The 25,510-nt window shown below is 39.0% G+C and overlaps 3 protein-coding genes across 5 annotated transcripts in view; all 3 read left to right on the top strand.

The window, feature by feature from the left end:
- Positions 1-2,999, top strand: part of LOC129780331 (lachesin) — a 497,636-nt gene extending 494,637 nt beyond the window's left edge. For all 3 annotated transcript variants that reach the window (XM_055788472.1, XM_055788470.1, XM_055788471.1), the window contains one exon: positions 2,405-2,999. In XM_055788472.1, the coding sequence (XP_055644447.1) occupies positions 2,405-2,529 (125 nt within the window). In that variant the 3' untranslated portion in view covers positions 2,530-2,999. The remainder of the gene's footprint in view (positions 1-2,404) is intronic.
- An 11,317-nt stretch (positions 3,000-14,316) lies between these two features.
- On the top strand, positions 14,317-15,219 carry LOC129773214 (uncharacterized). Its single transcript, XM_055776801.1, has one exon. The coding sequence runs from the start codon at positions 14,317-14,319 to the stop codon at positions 15,217-15,219; it is 903 nt and encodes a 300-aa protein (XP_055632776.1).
- Positions 15,220-16,047: 828 nt separating this feature from the next.
- LOC129773216 (uncharacterized) lies at positions 16,048-19,296 on the top strand. The gene has a single exon (XM_055776802.1). It carries the CDS (start codon positions 16,048-16,050, stop codon positions 19,294-19,296), a length of 3,249 nt encoding a protein of 1,082 aa, XP_055632777.1.
- Positions 19,297-25,510: the final 6,214 nt, after the last annotated feature.

A 25,510-nucleotide genomic window follows, 5' to 3' on the forward strand; every position in this document is an offset into this window, starting at 1 on the left:
CCTTAATTCTAATGTTAATAATATAGGAAACCGATTACTCGCGGTTAACTCGAGTTTAGAAGGGTGACATATTTTCTTCAGGAAAAGGAGGGGATATGAGGATATGTTGACAATGATCACACTCACACTCTCAATCACACTCATCACACTCAATTCTTAAACTTATCTTATATCTAATATGTATTTACATTTCATCTTATTCTTAAGAAGGGATCCGATCTCTCACAAAGGAAAAGGAAAAGGAAAAACTAAGGGTGTAAGGACAATCACACACGAAGATCGATAGCTTTAAGGAATACATATATTTGGGACATGTAATCAAGGTCTAACCGAGCCAACACGTCTCTCACCGGCATCATGGGCTGCCTTCCTCGGGCCCGAAGGGTGACTACTAAATTCGATCTGGCGACAAGATACAGCTCGCACGACCAAACAACGTGCTCGATGTCGTGGTAACCTTGGCCACAAACACAAAGATTGTTGTCGGCAAGATTAATACGAAAGAGTAGCGCATCTAACGAACAGTGATTGGACATGAGTCGGGAGAAGGTGCGAATAAAGTCCCGACTCAAGTCCAGACTTTTGAACCATGGTTTGAGGCTAACCTTAGGGATAATCGAGTGGAGCCACCGGCCCAATTCATCTTCGTTCCATTTGCGTTGCCAGTTAACTATGGTATTTTTGCGGACTAAAGAATAAAATTCATTGAAGGCGATTTGACGCTGATAAATATCGCCTTCAATTGCACCTACCTTTGCTAATGAGTCAGCCCTCTCATTACCCGGAATTGAGCAATGTGAAGGGACCCAGACAAAGGTAATGACATAACAGCGTCTGGATAAAGCACTCAAAATTTCTCGTATTCTCTCAAGGAAGTACGGCGAGTGCTTTTCCGGCCTCACTGAACGGATAGCTTCGACAGAGCTAAGACTATCCGTTGCAATGTAATAGTGTTCAACAGGTCGTGAGGCGACGCTGTCCAGCGCCCAGTGTATCGCTGCCAATTCAGCAATATACACTGAGCAAGGATTCTGAAGACTGTGTGAGGTGCTAAAAATTTCGTTGAACACTCCAAATCCTGTGGACTCATTCATAGAGGACCCATCAGTAAAGTACATATTATCACAATTGACACGCCCATACTTTGCATTGAAGATCGTAGGAACGATCCCCGATCGATGATAATCTGGAATTCCATGGATTTTCTCCTTCATGAACAGATCAAAATGTACAGAGGAATTGATGTAGTCAGGAAAACAAACACGGTTGGGAATATACGAAGAAGGATCAACCTGCATGGAGATGAATTCATGATATGAAGTCATGAATCCAGAATGAAAATTTAGCTCGATCAGCTGCTCAAAATTTCCGATCACCAATGGGTTCATGACCTTACACCGGATGAAGAACCGAAGAGATAATAAATTGAAGCGATCTTTTAGTGGGAGTAGGCCTGCCAAAACCTCGAGACTCATGGTATGCGTTGAGGGCATACATCCCAACGCGATACGGAGACAAAGATACTGAATTCGCTCGAGTTTAATGAGGTGTGTTTTGGCAGCTGATTGAAAAACGAGTGTATTGATTCCAATTACTTTTTAGACAAAAATTGTACCTACTACCCTGCACTGTACGTATCAGAGAATCATACCTGCCTCACTTTCGATGCGTTCAGAGCAAAAACCGTTGGACGGATGAAATAAATTACATCGGATGTATTTTGCTTCATACCATCATCAGATTGACCTAATCTCGTTAAGTTGGAATCGAACAGAGAACAAATGCACGGGTTTTGTGTGACATTACGACTGCTCTCCCGAGTGACAGTCTGAAAAAAGAATGTCGATAATGTGAGATTTTGAGCTCTCATGATTGGATGGATTAACAAAACGACAGCAAAACTCGACTGCTAACGCAAACGTTCCGATAATTGCGAGCATAAAAATGGATTCTATACTGCAGTCGGGTTTGAAATGGGTCCGATTATCCACTCATTCACGAGTGCGGTTTGATTCTTCGATAGTAGTACACGGTCAGCCAGACGCAACGAGAGTGCGTTGCGGGAGGCTGGGATGGGATGAAACTGGAAAGGATGACAACCAGCCGGACGGAAAATCAATTTTTCTGAATACCTATCCTTTCTGTTGTTTGACTCTCGCTCAGATGACATCCGCTGCTGACACTGACACTAACCGCAGCAGACAACCGCAAAGCCAACTGCATTTATATTCCCATTCCCTTGATTGACGTTTGGGTCGTCTTACAATCGACTGCCATCCGTGTGATATGTGCATACGTGTACCAATCTGATATGTGAACCATGCATCTGCTTTTGTTTGCTAGTAACAACTGATTAGGGTAATATCAATTAACCGCGACTTTTCTTCTATTTCCACGTCCACAGGTCCCTCGATACGACATCCCCCGGGAGCGTTTCACAACGTGAGCTCATCGAGTACGATCAGCAACTTGCAGCTGCTCATGAGTCTGCTAGCGTTACTAGTGTTACTGAGTCGCATCAACAGATGAAACTAAGAAAAACCTGCATCAACCAATGAGCCCCGTGAGAACCCTCACCTATCACTCATTAGCATAAGCAGCACGGCAGATCCCCAAGGGTTCATCATCAGCATCAGCATCATCATCATCATCAATGAAGAAACAGTCCCAATTTTGCATCCATACTTGGTGATCTGTACAGCTTATTTAGGTAAGTCAGCTGATCCGGTGAGTCATTGTTTGTAAACAAACATGAGCGAGCAAGCAGGCAAACAAAAAAGAAAAGAAAATGTGCGGATGGCTAAAAAATACATATTAGGTGAATTTCTATACAAGAAAAAAGAGAGCAAAAAAAGCGAAGCGTAGGAGGCAATATATGAGAATATTATATTAGCTCGTAAGAAGCTAGCAGAAATTAAGAAATATTGTTTGTAGAAAACAACAGAGCAAGAAAGGGTTTAATTTGAGATGTTTTGTAAATATACAGGTAAAATAGTGTTACGACAATGAGCGTTGCATTTTTGCATTAGAATATGATGGAAAGAAATGTCCAAATCCAAACCTTAGTACTTCAAATCAGTCGGTTCAAATATATCCTGAACGATTCCATGTGAACCCACCATTCGTGTTTAAAATTCACTTGACACCCACTAATGAGGCTTCAATTTATCCTGCAAATGTGCAATTTAAATGAATCTAGCGCCCAACAAATGCACACAAACACACGCACAGGTGCACACGGAGGGCTAAACGGCGTGTAATTAAAGTCAATGAGATCTATCGAAGCAAGTAACGAGTTGTGGTCTCATTGCAGAGCATCAGTGGTTATCAGTGGCTATGATGTACGAGAGACCGATGGCGTGTGCGGTGCCACTGCCACCAATGCAACTGGCAACGCGTAATGGGAGCTTTTGTTTTCCGTGACTACCAATTTGAATACTCAGGTAAAGTACAATTAGTTGTGTTGCCGGACCAATGATAGTCATTTGGGTAAGTTATGAAAATTATCGCCGATTAAATATTCATCTCCATCAGCTAATTCGTTGAGGTGAAAGCTAAAGTTGTGTTGATGACACGCATTACAGTACTATATGTATGATATTATGCCCCTCCTATGAGAAAAATACACTTGAAAATACGGTTTTAAGACACTTGTTCAAGGTGCTTACTTAACATCTCATAAGTTTTCAGCAAATCATGATTTGCACAATATTGAAATCAAAACACAAAACAATTAATCTGGTGTAAATTGAAAACGTCAAAAGAAACACTTAAAGGATCTTCGGGTATTCATGTGTTTATATAGTAATAAGGATTTAAATAAAATAAGCCCCTACCGTCAAAAAATATCACTACTGAACGATACCTTCAATTTAATACATTTCAAAAACTCTCTCTGAACAAAAAATACCCAGAATGGAAGATTAGACACGACAAGACAATTTTACAACGTGACAATGTCCGACCACATGCTCATGGATCTGTCAAGAAAGGGTGTACTGGAAGCCTAATACGGCTAATGGCTTTCAGCCATTACACCCTCAGATTACCATTTTTACTTTGAATAAATAGTAATTTTTATGTTCTAAGCGACATTTTTTTCATGCTAAAAAAATCTGTAATGGCACACCTGTACACTTAATAATAAATTATTTTGACAAAATAAATTTCGCCCGCGGGTAGACTCGAACCATCAACTTTTCGGCAAGCAGTCTAATGCGCCACGAAGGCAACGTTAGATAAATTTCGCAAGAGACCTTACAAGTGATTGGAGCGAATTACTATGATTGTGAAAATATTCTGAATCTTACTCCACATAAATCCAACATCCATATATCGGATCTGGTCGGTGTAAAGTCTAAGGGGACCAACGCGCAAAATTAAAAAAGCGAATTATTGATTGCGTTAGGTTAAGCATTTCGTAAGCTACACTCTGTCCAACTTCTATAAGACCACCCTGATTCTATTTCGTTGCAACACAAACAGTTAGAACTTCAACAAGATACATTCATAAATTGTTGAATGCTTAGAATAAAGTATATTTAACGTCATTGATAATTTTAGCTGTCCAGCTTCTATAAGACCATTTCAAAATTTATAATTATTATCAATGAAAAATTCAAAACGATCGTCTGATTTACATGTCAATAATTGGAAACCTTGCCATTTCGGCTAAAAACCTGGAAAATTCGTGTTGGAATACTATTTACCAAATGCTGCTGAACGATTTGCTCGATATTTGTTCCATGTTTCCGAAATTGCGACCTTGAGCTCTTCGATTGTAGTGTACCGTTTTCCCTCAGTGTAGATTCCGCGTACAAGGATCCCCCTAAGATTTTCAACAGGATTCAAGTCTAGAGAGCTAGCCGGCCAGTCCAGAAAATTAAGTTTTTGGTCCTTAATCCATTGCTTAGTTTCCTTGCTGATATTAATATGATATGAAATGTGAATTTTTTGTGACGATATCCACGCAAAAACGGTAGAAGAGAGGAATCCAGAACATATATGTAATCCTTGAATGATGTGAAAGCTAAATTGGGCTTTACGGTTGCACAGAATCCCACCCAACCCATGCAAGAGCCTCCTCCCGAATTCCAGGTTGAAAAATACTGTTCCTTCTTCCGTAAATCACGCCAGTACCCGTTGAAATCATCAGGGCCATCCAAATTGAACATTTTTTCGTCAGTGTAGATAACTTTTACATTGAAGAACTTTTCGTTATGGTTTATAGCGGAATGTATATACATATCATGACCCACTGTCGGTTCATGTGAGCTTTGGCAAAACTCAGACATCTTCCGATGTGAGATGGTGTAAGATGAGGAGCTTGAACCTTTTAAACCCTCTTTATGTGAGGATTTATAACCAAAATTTGACGAATTGTCACCCGAGTAGTAGGGTAGTTGAAATATTGTTTTATTGGTATAAGCGATTTTGAGGTATTCGAAGTTGTACTAACTATTTCCCGCTTATCCCGGTCAGAGAGCTTCGATTTAGTGGAGCTCTCTCCTTCTTACCGTATCCTTGAGGATTCGCCAAATAATTGAGCACTACTGGATGGGATCCTCCAATCCGACGAGAAATTTCTCTGATATCAACATTTTCTTGGTGAAATGCATCGATTTGTCTTTCTTCTCTCTCCGTGAGCACTTTTCCCTTCGGCATTTTCAAGATTGATTGATCAAAACAAATACAACAACGGAAAATGTAACTGGTCTTATAGAAACTTGACAGTTGAAAAATACGAAAACATTCGTTTTCGCTCATCGCTTGCATACACACATATGCAAATCATGCAGTGTATGGTGGTAACCAATACTTACACACTAGAATATAAATTGAATCATTGTTTGTTTACAATGACACAAGGGAGCAAGATCATCACCTGGCGAAAAAAACGCCTGTCAGTGAAAACATCGTGTTCTACAATCCTCTGACAGCAAACTCAGATTTCAACATGCAAGTAATGCGTATCGTAAGCTGAATTCAACTTTGTACAAGGCCCACGTCTTGAGAATGCAAACCAATCTGCGACAAAATCCGAGAAACTTTTGGAAATTCGTCAACAGTAAGAGGAAAAACCCTCCCAAGCAACGTGCTCTATAACGACGTCGAATACTCATACTGAATGCTGTGAGCTTTTCGTCAAGTTCTTTACATCCGTGTTTGACCATATACCAGCCAGTGAAGCTCAAGTTAAGTTTGCCTCCATAGGTGTTCCTTCGGACGTCATAAGTTTGACGACGTTCGTGGTCACTCCTGCCATAGTGATCTCCGCTGCAAAAAAATTGAAAAGTTCGCTTTCGCCGGGTACCTGACGGCATACCATCGGTATTGTTCTGCCGCTGCGCTGCTGATCTAGCCGAGCCACTTTCTGTCATCTTTACCCGATCACTCAATGATGGAAAATTTCCTGAAATTTGGAAGGAGTCTTTCATGTTTCCTGTCTTCAAAAACGGTGATAAGCGAAACGTCAGGAACTATCGTGGAATAACAAGTTTGTCGGCTGCGTCCAAGCTATTTGAGATCATCGTCAGTGAAGTTATTCTTACTCAATCTAAGCGTTACATCTCTACCGATCAGCACGGCTTCATGCCCGGCAGGTCGGTCACCACGAATCTGTTGAACTTCACCAACACCTGCATTACTGCTATGGAGGGCAAGGCTCAAGTCGATGTCATCTATACCGATCTGAAGGCGGCTTTCGATAGGATCGACCACAACATACTATTGGCTAAACTATCACGTCTCGGATCATCTGCAAAACTCGTGTCGTGGATGAGATCATACCTGACGGAAAGAAAACTGCGCGTTAAAATTCATGGCTGCGTTTCCTCGTGCTTCTGCAATTCTTCTGGAGTCCCTCAAGGAAGCAACTTAGGCCCTTTGTTGTTCATATTATTTTTTAATGACATTGCTGCGAAATTAGGGTTGAACTGCAAATTAATTTATGCTGATGATTTGAAAATATTCTGCATGATCCGTTCAGCTGAAGACTGCCAACGCTTGCAACATTTGCTGAATGTGTTTGTTGACTGGTGCCATCTAAACAAACTGATTATCAGCGTACCGAAGTGCTCCGTCATGACGTTCCATCGTTCCAAAAGTCCGTTACAGTTTGATTACTGCATCGACGGTGCTTTGCTTGAGAGAGTTGAAAAAGTTACTGACCTCGGAGTAGTGCTGGATCAGAAATTGAACTTCAACGCTCATTACACCTCAATCATTGCTAAGGCAAACCGACAGCTCGGATTTATTTCGAAGATTGCGAATGATTTCACTGACCCATACTGCTTGAAGTCCTTATATTGCGCTTTAGTACGAAACTCGAAATTTCAATTCTCGAAACTACAGCCGTTGTTTGGACTCCAAATGTGATTTTCTGTATACAACCTCTTATTTATTTTCATCACAGAGGGCCTGGCCGGGTAAGGGAGTAAAAAGTGCCCCCAAACCAATTCATATATTGTATAGGGTATTAACACTAGGACTACCGACAGTTGTTATATACCTATTTCTACTAAACCGGTCATTTTGACCGGTGTGACGTTCCGTTGTCAAAATATAAAAATTCGAAAAAAAATCTACAGAGAATAAAAAATATTTCATTCTAATATTGGAAGTACATGATAAATACATGTATTTGCACAAATTTTAATTTGCATTTTTATTTAGATATACACTTGACAAAAAAGTTAGAGAAACATAGTGCAAAGTGCACTATGAATTGCTATTGAATTGTTATAACTTCTTAAAAAATCAACGTATGAAAATGGGATGTGGACATGATATTTTAAAAATAGAAAATCAATTCATTCTGTTTTTTTAAGCTTATTGTAGGTTAACACAATTTTTTGCGAACCAACTCAATAACAAATCCAATTAACCTTATTAAACAGCTCTCATTTGATTCCTATAACATTCATGTAGGACTTTTACATGCAAAGATATTTTTGTTCCAATGAAAAGTTACCCCTTAATATTTGATGATAAATAATTCAATAAATAACGGTGTACATTACATATTGATACGTTCAGCCATATTTTCTATGCGATCGATAAAAATTTGGAGTAAATTAGAGCAACACTTCATCGCACACTGTACCAAAATTACAAAATACTATACGTACCCTCCAAATGAACGATTCGTAACTTCCATTTTCTTGCGTTTGTGGGTATGATGATTGCAAGGAGTGATGATATTCACATATATACTTACGTATTTTCACATATAAATACACTCTACCCCTCCAATTATTGCTTCGAAAATGCTGTTTACTTATAACCTTCCTGGAGTGCATTCAGCTTTTTGTGCAGATGGTTCCATCAGCAGAAATGATAGTTGATGGCCATTCTCATCCGAAGATGACGACAATATCAACATTCTTCTTGGTCTACATCAGGGATGTCCAAACGGTAGTCCGCGGTCTATCGGTCGCCCGCGTAGGTATTCTTAGGCGCCCGCCAGCTGGTCTAGGATAGTGTCACCTCCAAACGCAATGGATAAAATATACCTCCATGATTTGCCGTCATTTCTATGGTGTTTATGCTAACCTCAATAAAACATATTGGTTGTGAGAGTAGATATTTCTTCATTAAAGTTTCGTTTTAATTTTTTTTTTTGTCAGATTGTTAGTTATTTTATATTAATACATCCAGTTGTTCGGCCATAATTTGTAATAGACAAAACAATGTCACTAGAAACAATTTCTGCAATTTCTCCAGGCACATCATTTGTTGAATGATCAATTGAAAATTCTGGACACATCCGCAAAAGGTTTGGAGAGAACTTCGTCTACGAAGACTGCAAATGCGAGTTTAATGAAGTATTGTTATTTTTATTTTAAAACTATGATGGGTAATGTGAACCAATTGTGCAAATTTCTTTCAAGAAAAAAGGTCATGAATAGAACAACAGTGATGAATGAGAAACAAAATATTTCTCAAAAATTAAATATTGAGCCCTATTATGAAATAGGAGAATTTTGCTCGTTAACTCTATTTTGCTGTTATCATAGATACTAGTCGAGTAAGAGTAAGTAATATAAATTTAAATAAACATCACAACATCAATTGATTATTTTCATTCGATATTTAAAAATTTGGAACTGTTTTGATAATCTGAAGCTTAATTCACCACAAATCAAATCCACCGAAGCAAATAAGACGAAACCGAATTAAACCTTACAACTGTTTTGATAATCTGAGGCTTAATTCACTACAAATCAAATCCACCGAAGCAAATAAGACGAAACTGAATTAAACCTCACACGCGAAGCTCATGATTTCTTTTGAAACAGTTTCAACGAAGTGGCAAATGAAAATGGTAGTCCGTTTCCACTGAAAAAAATCCATTACCAACGAAATCGACTGTAATGCGAAAACATTTCGAATCGATCGCAATACAGTTTATCCCTCAGCTCCTTACAGTTGTGTCAGTCTTCTGAAAACATACGCTGCGCTGTACTTGAGTTTAATTTTCATCAGCGCGCGTTCATAACGCTTTGTCCTCGCTCGTTCTAAGCAAAGCATAAAAACAACAACGCACCTCCATACCAACCGTATGCGGTTGTGTGGAGAAAAATAACTCAACAGAGAAAGTAAACTAGATTCAAGTGCGATGTAAAACAGGTATAGAAATACGACGCAAAATACGGCGTGAAACACGACGAAACATTCGGTGCAAAAACGATATTGACAACAAAACATTTGATATGTGTTTCGGAGCGTGTTCATTCGCCACAGCGCTGTGTATGCAAGGAGTGAGAACTCAACTGAGTATAAAAAACTTGTTACATATCAGCGCTGCGTTGCATTCTGAAGACTGAGGAGTGTTTACAGTGGAAGACTGTTCTCCGAAACTAGCCTGGAGTACGAAGCAAATCGTAATCGATCGTTTAAAAAAATATGATAAAAGTAATAGTGTTAATGAATTAATGTTATGAGTTGATATGAACCTAATTTTGAAAAAAAAAATTCATCTTGTGTTGATGAGAAATTATTGGAATTATTTTAATATCCGGTATCCGGCCAGATAGCAACTTTTGGCCGGATAGTTACCAGATATCCGATTCATCTCTAGTTCTTATACCTCTTGGTAATTGAGGAATATAATAATCTTCTTGGGTGTATTTTTTATGAAAAATAAATGCTTTGTATGTTCATAAATGACAATTTCCTTATAAAATAAACGATATTAATTGATGGGACTTTACAGGAAAACAAAGTATAACTTATTTATTTTTAAGTAACCGATAATTATTTTTGTTTTGAAGAATAATTTATAATTGAATATTTATTAGTACGGCCTATGATTTTCTTTTAATTAACCCTCCTATAATAGGTCTTTTGAGGAGGCTGAGTTAAATGACTATTGAAACTGAATGAAGTTGAACAAAATTTTTTTTCAGGATTTTTTTTCAGTTAATTGTATGTTTTTTACTTTGAATAAATATCAATAACGCGTAAAATACACAATAGCAAGGCTACACAAACACGCACGAGTTTTACGAGTTATGATTATGCGCGCGAGTACAGGAGTGTTAAAACTTTGTTCTATCTTCTAGTACTTAATTCATTTTCTCATGACTTTTTTTTACAGTCAATGTTGGTAGACCGCAGCCTAACATTTGAACAATTAGTCGCCCGCAATGCCCAAAAGTTTGGCCACCCCTGGTCTACATAAACTGATTCTCTTTACTATTGCTCTCTGGGGAAACAAACATTTTTTCTTTAAGATTGATCATCTACATTTCAGATACTGATCAAATTTTAGAATTTAATTTCATAAACATCTTGATCGATATCAGCGAAATCTTCCCTTGAATCTGTTACGTCCTCTAAAACTTTAGATATGTTCGGGCATCTCGACATTGTTAGGTTATGTTTTATAGCTAGATAAAAATATATATTTAGAATATTATTATTTTACCCCCTCAATATATTCACAATTATTCACAACTTACTTAAACTGCAAACTACTATAACTGTATTTTTATTTAAATCAACCCAATTATCCACAATGTTGTGAGTATTTCAACTGCACTTATTTTAACATTACCTATTTCTACCGTATACAAAAACTGTCAATGAGAAAATAAAATTGCATCACAATATATTACAAAATTCTAAAAAATTCCCAAATTTTATGGTTTAGAATCAGTAATTGTTCCGGAAACATTGATTGGCTGGCACCGTAGTGGCAGATTGACGTTGTTTCTAAGCAATTTTGGAATTTGGAATTGGAAAAATCACGACCGGTCATTTTGACCGGTCGGTAGAAATAGGTATACCACATATGTATAATATGTAATATATACATATGTGGTATACACATATGTAAAATCTCATAAATAAATCATATAACCGGTCATTTGGACCGGTTGGTAGTTCTAGTGCTAAATAAGAAGTTTTGGCGGTATTTTTGAACACCTTTGTGGCTTAACATAGGATCTATAGTGAAGAACGTACTTCGAGATAAAAATTTGAAAAAAAATACTGAATGTGCATCTCACTAAGGTGTATCAAGAAAAAAAAATCGTCAAAAATTGAAGTACTAAAAAAATATTGAAATTTTGAATTTTTTTTTGGGATGTAGAGATTCAGTACTACTGTAATTCATATTTAAATGTGTTCCTACGGCTTTTCTAGATATGTGTAATTTTTTCCGATTTTTTTCAGATTTTTTTCAGTGTTGTGCGGTACAAAAGAATTTGTTTTTTTATATTTCCAAAGGGTCTGCCTGGGTACGGGAGTAAAAAGTGCCCCCAAACCAAATCACCAGCTGTATGGAAAATATTTTATAGGGTACTAAATATGAAATTTTTACAGTAGTACCATATATTTGAGTTCTTATATGGTACAACATAGGATCTATGGTAAAAAATGCACCTTTTCGTTTTTTTCTCGCCATTCTCAATAGCTTTGATACAAAAATATAGAAAAAAAAATACTGAAAGTACATCTTGCTAAGGTGTATCGATATTTTCAAACAATTTTTTCATCAAAAAATCAAATATTAAAAAAAGTTTAAATTAATATTTATTTCTGTTTCAAATTAAATTTAATTTTTTTTATTTTGAGATTCAGTACTTTTCTAGTTTGTTTTCAAATTTCTTCCTACGTCTGTTTTAGGTATAGTAGGTTTTTTTTAAAGAATTTTTAGAGTGTTTTTCGCGGTACAAAACAAATATATATTTTCGGGCATCTCAAAATTTTGAAAAAAAAAATACTTTTCTCTAATTTTTATTTAAATGTGATCGAATGTGTTGTTTTTTCCACATGTAGCGTTATTTTTTTCTTGAAAAAAAAAACATTTTGGGCATTAATCATGTATTTTGAATTTAAAGGCCCAGTACTGCTCTAATATTATTTTTATTTATATTTATTCAAATTTAGTTTTTATATGTCTAAATTTTATCGGTATAATGCGCTGTGCAAAGATTTTTTTCTCGTATCTTAAAATATATGAGATTATCTTTACATTGGATTTAGATGGTTTACCAAATTCCTAGGAGTCAGCAGTACGATAGAGCTTTGTGAGAAAAAACAAAGTCCTTGTGGAAAGATCATTCGGATTAATGAGAAGAACACTTAAAAAATCCAAATTATTATTTTTTTTCAATGCTCATAAAAAATCAGGAAAAATATATGCCACATGTAAACAAAAACAACGAAAAGGTGCATTTTTCACCATAGATCCTATGTTGTACCCTATAAGGGCTCAAATATGTGGTACTACTACCGAAATGTTTTATTTAGTACCCTATATAATAATTTCCATACAGCTAGTGATTTGGTTTGGGGCACTTTTTACTCCTTTACCTGGCCAGGCCCTTTCCATTTCATCTATACAATGTGTCGAGTATAACAATTACAGTTTTACATTTTTCGTTTTCCACCAAACATATTTGAATGGGAAACCGTTTAACCGCGGCTCTGGGTTAGCTCACATTCAAACTTATCATTCATACATTACTTATACATTCACATACAAACACCCTTACACACTAATAATATTGTATGGTCTTCACATTGACCTAACTTACCCTATATTAACCTACATTAGCTCTTTTCTGCTCTCGTTTTCTATTTTTCGTCTACATCCATTACGACCAACAAAGGTTTAAAAAATTCCCAAAATTAATTTCAAAGACGTTCTTATTGTTTCATCTCAATCCCCGTAATTCCCTTTTAAAAACAAACATCTTCGGTTCTATTATCCTCAAATTGAAGGCAATTGCTCTTACTGTCAGTCATAATGCCGCTATATGTTTCTTTATTATTTTTTTTTTTTTGGGTGTAAGATCAGAAAACAGGTCATGTTTTTATGAAATATGTCAAACATTGATAGAAAAATAGCTTTTTGTGATTCGATTATGTATTGGATTCGAAAATTGAAAGTGAAATTGCGATTATATATAATCGAATCCGACCTGTACATGCATGTTGGGGGTATTTTTTGGTGTTGAGTACTTTTGTATTCGCTTGTCGCTGTGCAGACCGGAATATGTTTTCCAAAAACGTACTTTTAAACTGAGAAGCCTAGGAAAATCGTCATTTCAGATACTAGAGATGAATGAAGTTTCGCGGCTCGAGAACTACGTGTCGTCGATTAGGTTTAATTATATTGAATATAAAGTTGAATTAAATGAACTCAAACCTTTGCTATAAAAATTACCATTATGAAAACGCAATTGAATGACAGTCAGAGTGACAGTCAACAGGAAATAGATCGCCTTCTGCGTTTCTTTGTTCGTCATTCACACTATTGTAGAAAGTCGTACGATCTATCCTCTATGTGTCCGATATCAGTCAGTCGAAATACAAACGTTGAAGAAGCAACAGTATTTTTAAAGTCTATCCGAAATAAGTCGAACGAATTATTCAGTTAGTACTAGTTGGCAGTCGCCGTGGAGTTGGGACAGGAATACCAGTCCCTCGTCGTTTGGAAGGTCTTCGCTCGCAACATTCTGGTGCCGAAACCCGGGAGGAAATCCCGTTCTGTCGACGTCTCGTGGATCAAAGGATCTTGATACCACGTGCTCCGGAAGATTTATAAGTGGTATCCCGCTACACCATCCTGTCGTCGGTGGCTCCAGTAGCCACATCACTACTATCTGTCGAGGGAATCACGAAGGAGACTTCCGGCGTATCGAAGCAGTGATCAAGAGGACCGTTCCGACAGTCCCGATACTCGAGGCTGCCAAATAGCTTTCCAGTACTTGGGAGTGAGGTTATAAAGAACACGTGGTCGAGGAGGAGTAAGTTTAGCTAAGCCGTATCTGAAGGTGGGTAAAATTACTATTTAACCGCAAGATGAGGAAATCGGCTCTGCGAAAGGGTGCTCTCAACCTGAAAACACTTTTGCGTCGGAGAGAATCGATTATTGCTTCGGCTGAACTGATAAAAACGTTCGATGAAAATTTCGAGGTTTCGCAAATAAATCAGGTAGCGCTACGGATCGAACGGCTCGATGAGCTATTCAGGAAATTTGAGAGTGTGCAGGATGAAATAGAATTGATCGAGGATAGGGAAGAAGAGTTTCTTGATGACCGTGAGCAGTTCCAAGATAAATATTTTGAGTTGAAGGCGTCTCTAATGGGTAAACTTCCGCAAACAGCCCCCGTTCTTCAGTCTGCGCCTCTAGTTCAGACTCCGCCCGTGCATGTGAACCCTACTATGTCCGTCAAGCTTCCGGAACTGCGGATTCCGGAGTTCAGCGGAAAACCGGAGCAATGGATAGAATTTCGGGATCTCTTTAAAGCGGTTATCCATTCGAACACCCAGCTGTCAGCGGTTCAAAAACTACATTACCTTCGAAGCTCGCTAGCGGGTGATGCGTCACGTTTAATCTCGTCTACCGCCCTTACAGCGGATAACTATCCTATAGCCTGGAAGATCATCACCGACCGATATGAGAATAAAAATTACCTAGTCAAGCAACATATGACAGCTCTTTTCAAAACCCCTCCCGCCAAGAAGGGGTCCGCTGCTGCCTTGGACGAGCTGGCAGATGAATTCAACCGACACGTTAGAATCCTCGACAAACTTGAAGACGTAAACGACCACTGGAATTCATTCCTAGTGGAACGTTTAAGTAGCTTGCTTGATGGAAAATCCCTGCTGGAATGGGAGACTCAGTGCAAGGAGGAAGAAACTCCGAAATACGACGACTTACTCGACTTTATGCACAAAAGGTCCCGTACTTTACAGAAATGATCTGCATTTGTCAATACTCCCGTTGAAAACATTTCTAAACCAGTGAAAGGCAAAGCTTCCTCTTCCCATGTTGCTTCCGAAAGTGTGTCGAAGTGTCCGGGATGTAAAAACTCTCATCCTCTAACACAGTGTGAAATGTTCCAGAAGCTGACTCCGAATAACCGTTTCGATTTCGCGAAAAGTCATCGCCTGTGCATCAATTGCTTAAGGGGTGGCCACATGGCCAAGGAATGCCGTAGTGGTCTTTGTAGAATCTGCGGCAAAAAGCACCACAGCCTGCTTCATCTACCAACAGTAACGTCGATCCCCGCAGCTGTTAGCACGAGCGACGAAGAAGGCACATCACATACACGCATAGCAGTCTGCGTCACACCAGCCACCACTTCTAAATCAGAAGTTTCGTATTCGGGCGCGATGGTACCATCGGTGGTACCAACACATACATTACCCCAGGCAATTAAGTCGGTTTCGTGTAGACCGCTGTCGATAAGCACTTCGGTCGAAAGTCCCCCTTCTTCGTCGCCGGTGGTTTCGTACGGTCCTTTCGAATCAGAGCCGCTTCCATATAGTTCCCATGTTCCAGCCGCATCGTTAACACAATCAAATGAGCCTCATCAAGCAACCATATTCCTCTAAACAGCCGTGGTACGAGTTCGAGATATCAACGGTGCCTATCATTATGCCAGGGCACTACTTGATAGTGGCTCACAATCGAATTTCGTTTCCGAATCCCTTGCGCAAAAATTGGGTCTAAAACGTTCGCGAATCAATCTTCCCATCAGCGGAATAGGCCAAGCAACAGTAAGCGTTCATTTTAAAGTCGATGTTATGATCGCTTCTCGGTTTGGAAACTTCGAGCATCTACTCGACTGTTTGGTGCTGCCAAGACTAACGGTTTGCTTGCCTAGTCGCCATGTGGATATTTCCCAATGGAACATGCCTCGTAATCTGCAGCTAGCCGATCCAAAATTTAACATAAGTCAAAGAGTCGATCTAATTATCGGAGCGGAATTATTCTACACTCTTCTCGAATCTCATCAAATCACAATCGCTGATAATTACCCTCTATTACAGAAAACACTCTTAGGCTACGTTGTCTCTGGGAAGGCTCACACTCCCACACCTGGTTTGGTGTCGTGCCACTTAGTAACTGACCAAGATCTAAATGACCAGCTAGCTCGAATGTGGGAAGTTGATGACTTCGATGTTGGGAAGGCTCTGACCCAGGAGGAAAGGGAAGTGGAACACCACTTCACAAGAAACGTCACAAGGAGCGGAGATGGTCGCTACACTGTTCGTCTCCCCCTGCGACAATCCATGCTGCCGCTGCTTGGTGACTCTTACAGCTCTGCTCTTCACCGCCTTTTGATGATCGAGAGACGTTTCGCTAAAAACTCAAGCCTTCGAGAAGAGTACATCAGGTTTATGGATGAATACGTCAATTTGGGACATATGGAAGTGGTCATACGCATCGCGGTCCCGCAGTTCTTCTTGCCGCACCACGCCATCCATCGTCCGGAAAGCAGCACCACTAAAACCCGTATCGTTTTCGACACCAGCAGCAAAGCAACTGGTCATCTATCACTAAACGAAGTGTTGCAGACTGGCCCCATCGTACAGCCCCCACTGATCTCGACAGTGATCAATTTCCGGATGTCCAAGTTTGTTTTCACGGCTGACGCGGAGAAAATGTTCCGCCAAGTCTGGATACACCCGGAAGATCGGAAGTTTCAGCATATCCTCTGGCGCCGAGATCCTTCGCAACCAGTACAAACATATCAGCTCAAAACGGTCACGTACGGGCTCACTAGTTCTCCGTACCATGCAGCTGCTGTGCTCAACAAACTGGCAGAGGACGAAGGACAGAAATATCCTCTTGCGGCACCCGTCGTAAAAGAACGTTTCTACGTTGACGATGTTTTGGCCGGAGGAGACGATCCAGGGGAGGTAGCGGAAACTTGTCGACAGTTGCAGGCTCTGTTAGCAAAGGGAGGATTCACATTGCGGAAGTGGTGCACAAACGATTCAAGAGTGTTGCAACACATCCCTAGCGAGCTGTGGGAAAATGCTTCGCAAATCGAAATCGGTCAGTCCCATCTTACAAAAACTCTCGGACTGCCTCGGGATGCCAGCTCAGATTGCTTCAGAATAAAAATTCCTTCGCTGACGGAATTGAATGGAGTAACCAAGCGCGTCGTGGTGTCGGAGATGTCTCAGCTTTTCGACCCACTCGGATTCCTTGGACCGGTAGTGATTAACGTCAAAATGTTCATTCAGGAGCTATGGTCGAAGTGTCTATCTTGGGACGAAGAGTTATCTGACGAAGACAGCAATTCGTGGCAGGATTTTCGTGTGGAATTACCCATTCTCGCGAAGCTCACAGTGCCCCGGTGTGTGCTTCCCAATCAACAACGCGAATATCAACTCCATTGTTTCAGTGATGCGTCTCAGCGAGGGTATGGTTCCTGTGTCTATGTTGTGGGACAAAACGCAAGTGTAGAAATTGAAAGACACCTTTTGATCGCCAAGTCACGTGTCGCTCCGTTACGTGGCTTATCAATACCGCGCCTAGAGTTATGTGCTGCGGTTCTCGGAAGTCAGCTGGTACAGAAATTACGGACCACCGAATTCGTCGTCGCTAGTGCTACATTTTGGACAGACTCAACTGTGGTACTACACTGGATTCGTTCGGTGTCTACAAAATGGAAGGTGTTCGTCTCCAACAGAATAGCTGAGGTTCAGGGTCTCACCAGAGGCTCTCAATGGAGACACGTTCCTACACATCTAAATCCAGCGGATCGTATTTCACGTGGCGTCCGCCCAACACAAATACAGGAAGACACATTGTGGTGGCACGGTCCAAACTTTCTCGCTGGACCGAAGGAGGACTGGCCTGAAATCTTGCCAAACTCATCAGACATCGATGTTATCCAGGAACGGCGCCAAATCATCGCTTTGACTTCCATCGTCGTGGATAATTCCATTTTTTATCGTTACGCCGAGCTGGGACGCTTGCTGAGAATATCTGCATGGTGCATCCGGTTTGCCGCAAACTGTCGTCGCCAGAAGGATGAACGTAACTTTGAAAGGATTACACCACACGAGATAGATAGCGCGTTGAAGATCCTCGTTCGTAAGGCACAGGTAACAGTTTTTCATCGTGAGATTATACAGCTCGAATTGCAAAGACGTGATTCCAACTACACGGTCGACCTTGATAATAAATCCCCCCTGAAACATCTGAATGTCTTCCTCGACATCAATAGTTTACTACGCCTCGATGGACGTTTGCGGAATGCGTCAATCCCCTACGATTCGAAATATCCGATGATTCTCCCAGCAGACCATCGCTTGAGCCTCCTCCTAGCTCGATCACTGCATTTGCAAACAGCTCACTCTGGACCTTCATTGCTGTTAGCAACCATGCGCCAACGGTTTTGGCCTTTGCGTGGTCGGCAGCTGGTGCGTAAGATCGTGCGCTATTGTATTACCTGCTTCAAGTGTCGCCCACCTAATATGCACCAGCAAATGGCACCGTTACCTGCGGTTAGAGTTGTTCCGTCCCGAGTGTTTTCAAAGGCTGGCCTCGATTACTGCGGGCCATTTCTAATTCGTCCGTTATATGGGAGGGGGGCAAACGTGAAAATGTATATCGCGGTTTTCGTTTGCCTGGCCTCGATACCTCAGTCCGATGTTTCAGACGTAAATTTGACGCGTCTCTCTCGATTACAGGAAATGCAGAGATTGAAGCAAGATTTCTGGAACAAATGGTCCAGGGATTATGTCAGCCAACTTCACCAGCGATCGAAATGGAAGACAGCTGTTACCAACGTCCGAAAGGGAGCGCTAGTCTTGCTTAAGCAGGATGGACTACCACCGTTCATGTGGAATCTTGGCCGGGTGGTAGAGACGTACGTCGGTTCCGATGGGTTTGTACGGGTGGTACTTGTACGAACTGGTCAAGGAACGTACAAGCGAGCCATCACCGAAGTTCGAGTCCTACCGCTGGAGAACGAAGGAAACCATGAGCATCGGGTGTTGGGAGAGGATAATGGAGCATCCCAAACACCACAATAAACGTTGAAACGGACGGTTTCAACGGGGCCCGGTGTGTCGTCGATTAGGTTTAATTATATTGAATATAAAGTTGAATTAAATGAACTCAAACCTTTGCTATAAAAATTACCATTATGAAAACGCAATTGAATGACAGTCAGAGTGACAGTCAACAGGAAATAGATCGCCTTCTGCGTTTCTTTGTTCGCCATTCACACTATTGTAGAAAGTCGTACGATCTATCCTCTATGTGTCCGATATCAGTCAGTCGAAATACAAACGTTGAAGAAGCAACAGTATTTTTAAAGTCTATCCGAAATAAGTCGATCGAATTATTCAGTTAGTACTAGTTGGCAGTCGGCCGTGGAGTTGGGACAGGAATACCAGTCCCTCGTCGTTTGGAAGTTCTTCGCTCGCAACACTACGTAAACATGAGATGTGTAATATTTTCAGAGGGAAATGTAAAATATTATGACTGTTTAACAATTTTCCGTTTATATATTTTGGTAGTCCTAGGTATCATATCAAACGTAAAAGGACGTTCATCAAATTTATTTGTAACGAAAAACATAATCTATTACAAAAATTTCAATGCATTCTAAAATAATATTCGAAGTGGTAAACAAGTGGATTGCATAATATAATTGCGTAGGTCTACGTCGAAAATATGCGGTCGTATCCTAGATACATTCCCTTACATTTTTTTTTTGTTTATTTGGAACTGTAGAACATCTTCAAGATCCTGAAAATTTTATCCAATCCGTGAATGTAAAACATTTCCATATTTCTTTAGCTTGTGGGTACTCTTTTAACCGGTGGTAAAAATATATTATACGCTTGTAATTTTCCACGATTTGAAATTATATCATTTACAAACTCAAAATATTGGACGATCCTGAGTGATGTGAATATTGTAGGATACGTATTCCCGAACGACTCTTCGACACTGACTTCAATCCTCGATGTCTGGATTGATGATTTCCAAAAATGACCATATAAAAGCTTCATCGTCATTAAATCGAAATTTACCCTAACATGTTTACGCGTCGGTTAGCCATTCTCTCACATTTCGTGTCAGTTTTTCAATATACCTGTACGACATCAAGATGGATTCTTCTTTTAAGTTTAAGTAAACGCCTTGACAAATGTAAACGTTCCCCAGTGGAGGCGATCTGGCGTAGTGGTAACATCCGTACCTCTCACGCTGAATGTCGCGACATCAATTCTCACTCCCGACATTCTCCCAAAAATGGAAGTAAAAGTGACGAACCAGCCAAAAAGTGTTGAAGGTCCACTACAATAGAAAACTAATAATAATAATGAACGTTCCCCAAAAACAAGGCTTTACATTTATCCTCTGGGTCAAACAATTTTAATTCCTCTCAAAAAATCTCGGTACAGCTGATTTCTGTTGAGTTTAAATATGAAATCCTTCCATATTAATTTTCCACATGCAGAATTTATTTTTTCCGAATGAGCATTAGATGGTGGAACATACCGAACATACCGAAGTTTCGAAAGTACACTCGACAAAAAAAATTAGAGGAACAGAGTGCGAGATCGGAAATTTTAAGCGATTTTTGACATACTGTAATTTCGTGAAAAATTCATGAAAAGCAACAGGTATTGGAATATATTACGTACATATTTTTATTTTGATGTGTTTGTTTAGGACAACATTGCCGGGAAGAAATGAAAAAAAATGTTTTTTTTTTGTTTTTCCATAGTTTTTGCGAACTAACACAGTTTTCTGCTAACCAACTCAACAGCAAATCCAATCAATCAGCTTTCATTTGGTATCTTGAACGTTTCTGTAGAACCTTTCCATACAAGGATATTTCAGTTTGAATTAACAATTACCTCTTCGTCTTTGATGATGAATAATTCAATAAATTGTGTCTGCACCGCAAAAAGAAAGGCAGTTTTGAAAACACCAATAAATTCTGCACAAGAATAATTTGATACTTTGACGAAAAAAAAATGTATTTCAATGTTTTGCATCGATTTGACAAAAATTGTTTAAAAGCAGTGCGATTTGACAAAAATTGTTTTACAGTGCTTTAGTAATTCTGCAAATATTGCAAATAGTTCTTATGTTAGCAGACAAATTTTTAGCCTATCGTATTCCCTAAACATTTTGGAATGTTTCATATTGATACGTTTAGCCGTTTTTAGTAGATTTTTCAAAATTTACAAAATTGCAGCAGATTTTGTAATTTCTTGTAAACATCCTGTTTTTGGCACTTTTTTGAAATCGAAGTGAACATCAAAATATTTTTTTTTTTTTCATCAAAGTGACAAATCATTCTTCTGCAGAATTCATTGAATAATTTGTCATCAAAAAACAAGGGGTAATTTTTCATTCAAACTGAAATATCTCTGTACGGAAAGGTCCTACAGGAGCCAAATGAAAGCTGGTTGATAAGGTTAATTAGATTTGCTGTTGAGTTGGTTAGCAAGAAATTGTGTTAGTGCACAAAATCTTTGAAAAAAAACAGAAACAAATCGATGTTTTAGTTCTTCTCGGTAGAGTTGTCCATTATACCTACACACACTAAGGTAAAAACATGTACGTAAAATATTCCAATATCTGAAAGTTTTAGCTTTAAAATAATGTATATCCCATCGATATGCGTTCATATTTCACAAAATTACAGTTTGTTAAAAATTTCTGATTTTGCACTCTGTTCCTCTAATTTTTTGTTTGTCGAGAGTATATGAAGCTTTCCATTGAGATTTTCCTCAAGCGTCAGTGACAACCTAGTACTATCAGAGGAACTGGTACAAATTCGGTACCCCATTTTGTTGTTTTGGACATAGCTCTTGGCCAATGCGCGGAATTTCTTCATATTACGTCAGCTTTTGAAGGGATCTATTGCGGACATTTCCTCGCAAACCGATTTCAAAAATCTTGATTTGGCTCGGAGCTTTGAGCATAGAAGTGAAACAACTCAAATTCGAGTACCCGAGATGCCTGGGTATAAATTTGGAACCCCATTTTTTTTTAATTTTTTTTCAAATTAAAAGAATCGTCCTGTACTCACTGAAAAATGTTTTTTTTGACATTTTTATGCAAAATAAAAGTAAAGTACACTATCTTACGTAAATTAACTCAACCTTGACGAAAAAGCATGCAATTTTACAAAACAAAGAGGAAAAAAACGATTTTTCAAGAAAAAGTGAACAAATTTCATCTCGATTTATTTATAACTAAAAACGTAAAGTAAAGTAAAATTTTGCTGCATGGGCATGCAATACTTAGCATAGTGCATCATCAACACTATGTTTACATTGGGGTGCCAAATTGCCCGCATACCGAATTTTCACTTTGGAATGGAATCTATGAAATTTGTGATTAAAATCTCGATACACTTACTCGAATTCGTTGAAGAACATCAATTTCTTGATCCAAATCAGCTTTAATATTTAAAATCTGATCACTATTCGATTTTTAATGATTTTTCAAAAGACGCACATGAATAATTTTCGAGATTTCAAAAACAACAAAACTTGATTTTTTTTTTAAAAACACAGATATTTTGGGTTTTTGGCATCTGACGTTTGTTACTATATTACTAGAACATTTTTTTATACACCACCAGAGTGCGCTCATTACCGCCGGAGATCAGGGTGGGTACCAAATTACCCACGGGGTACCGAATTTGTACCAGTTCCTCTAGCTTCAATTGATTTGAGTAACTTTTTGATTCGTGAAAAGGTTCACTAAACATTAATATTCCTTTAGAACAAGTGTTAACTGATACATAGCTGAATGAGGCACAAGAGAATTAAATTTTTAGGATCTTAGAATTGTTTTTGAATTACTCTACTATTCTTTAAGCTGTGTTGTCATACACTGCGTATAGCACCACTCATTTTTTCCGAGTTTCCAGAGATATGTAAGTAGTCGGTTAAACTGAAGTATACAGTGTAGGATATAACAACTATCTTCATTTAAAAGACTGGCCATTTGAACTTTATTGTTGTGTTCAGGCGCAAAACATTCAAAAAACAGAAATTCCAGTGTTCCATAACTATAGAACCAGATAATAAATCTCTCACTCCTCTACAAGATTAACGTCAATTTCACATGAATTACAATAAGTTTCTAATTCATAGGTCATCTTTAGTTCTCAATCATTTCAAATAACCCATTCGGGGTGGTTTTCACCAAGCTGCGCCATGTTGTAGTGTGTATCTCGTTCTACGCAGAGAATACTGACCGTTTAAGCTCTTCAAATGGGGGCCTCCGTAGCCACATTGGTTGCGCGTTCGCTTAGTAAGCGATCGATCGTGAGTTTCGAAACTCAGGGCCCTCATTGACCATCTTTGTGTTGTTACAGAATAACTACGTCCACGCAATAATCATCAGCGATGGAGATCGATCCACGGTCGAAATATGATCGATTCATCCATACAACTGCTCTGCTCTGCAAGACACATCGGGCTGCTGTTCTATAAATAACTCAACAATGATCAATCAACTGTCTCCGCTGTCCGGTCTAACTGGATAATGGAAGAACAGATAGAAAACTCTTACGCCTAAATGGCTGCTACTGTGTAAATGTGTGTACCATATGGAATGGTATAGAAGGGAATACTCTAACGCCGAAAAATGGCAACTGTGTAATGTGCTAATTATAGATATGATAAATATGTGACATGTACACGATTAAAATTCGGCTCTGTTACAGCTAAAATGCCAATGAGCCTGAAATAAATAAATGGGACAAAAAAAAAGCTCTTCAAATCACTCATACTGCTTGTAAGCTGCATCTACTAATCGTATGATCACTCCTCATAAGTTCTTGATAGGGTTTTAATCTGGTAAACCAGTTGACCAGTCCAGAATCTGAAGCCCCTATTCAATAAACCATGCCTTGACTTTCCGAATGTTATGAATTGATGCCAAATTACCGAATTATCACGGTGTTTTTGATGCAAAAACAGAAATAAATGATTCTGGAGTACTTAATTGCACTTCTTACTTACTTACTGTACTGTATTGATGACAAGCTATCTGAACCAAGCCGTTTTGAAAATATTTTCCTCAAACCATCGAACTGCCGCCTGTAATGTTACGAGTTGAAAAATTACATGACACGTTCCGTAAGTCCTTACAATATGAAGAAAATCTTTTCAAGTTGGATTTCTTTCATCAGGGAAGTTCTCCTGAGATAGTGAAACCCATGGCATTAGCTTCCACATTAGTTTTTTGACCCGCAGCTTTGGAGATGAGATTTTTATGGTTTGGGGAGAATTTTCTCAAAAAGGCCTGTTTTAGGTAGTTTACCATCCACACGAATGAACAGTCAGAAGTGCAGAGAAGTACTTCAGATTCATTCACTGCGGTTTTTACATCAAAAACACCGTGATAATTGAGTAATTTGGCATCAATTCATAAAATCCGGCATGTCGCGGCATGGTTTAATGAATAGGGGCTTCAGGTTCTGGACTGGTCAGCTTGGTTACCAGATCAAAACTCTATCAAGAATTTATTAGGAGTGATCGTACGAATAGTAGATGCAGCTAACAAGCAGTATGAGGGATTGAAAAAGCTTAGCAGTATCCTCTGCGTGGAACGAGATACACACTACAACATGGCGCAACTTGGTCTTAACCACCCCGAATGGGTTATTTAAACTAATTAGGAACTAAATAACCTACGAATTAGAAACTTATTGTAATTCATATGAAGTTAACGTTAACTTTGTAAAGGTGTGAGAGTTTTTCTATCTGGTTCTGCACACCCGAACTAGCGTTGGCAGAAAACATTTCATCTTTGACAGAAATGCCATTTAGTGTGCTGGAGCAGTGTTTGGATTTCGATTAAAATCGAAATGATACACAATGTGTCATGCAAGTAACCTCTCACGAACATACAGGGTGGGCCATTTAAAGTGGAAGGATTTGTTTTTGCAATAGCAAAGTAAAGAAGTGGAATTTTAAATTTTTTTTTTTTGAAATTCATTTATTTTGGTCCAAGGAGATTTGTTCTAACTACTTTTTGATTATGATATCTCGTAAATGACCGCCTCTGCCCTTGACCGCAAAATGTGCCCTTTTTTCGGCATTTTCCATCACTTTGCCCAATGTTTCGGCCGATATGGCAGCAATTTCTTGTCGGATATTGTCTTTCAGCTCAGCCAGGGTCCTTGGTTTACCAGTGTATACCTTGGATTTTAAATATCCCCATAGAAAAAAGTCAGGAGGAGGGTTTTTCGATATTAATCTT

The sequence above is a fragment of the Toxorhynchites rutilus genome, chromosome 3, assembly GCF_029784135.1.
Source record: "Toxorhynchites rutilus septentrionalis strain SRP chromosome 3, ASM2978413v1, whole genome shotgun sequence".
Taxonomy (NCBI): domain Eukaryota; kingdom Metazoa; phylum Arthropoda; class Insecta; order Diptera; family Culicidae; genus Toxorhynchites; species Toxorhynchites rutilus.

Bases quoted from the DNA above. Each gene is read 5' to 3' on its own strand.
- LOC129773216 (XM_055776802.1), top strand. From the start codon at position 16,048: ATGATCGCTTCTCGGTTTGGAAACTTCGAGCATCTACTCGACTGTTTG.
- LOC129773214 (XM_055776801.1), top strand. From the start codon at position 14,317: ATGAGGAAATCGGCTCTGCGAAAGGGTGCTCTCAACCTGAAAACACTT.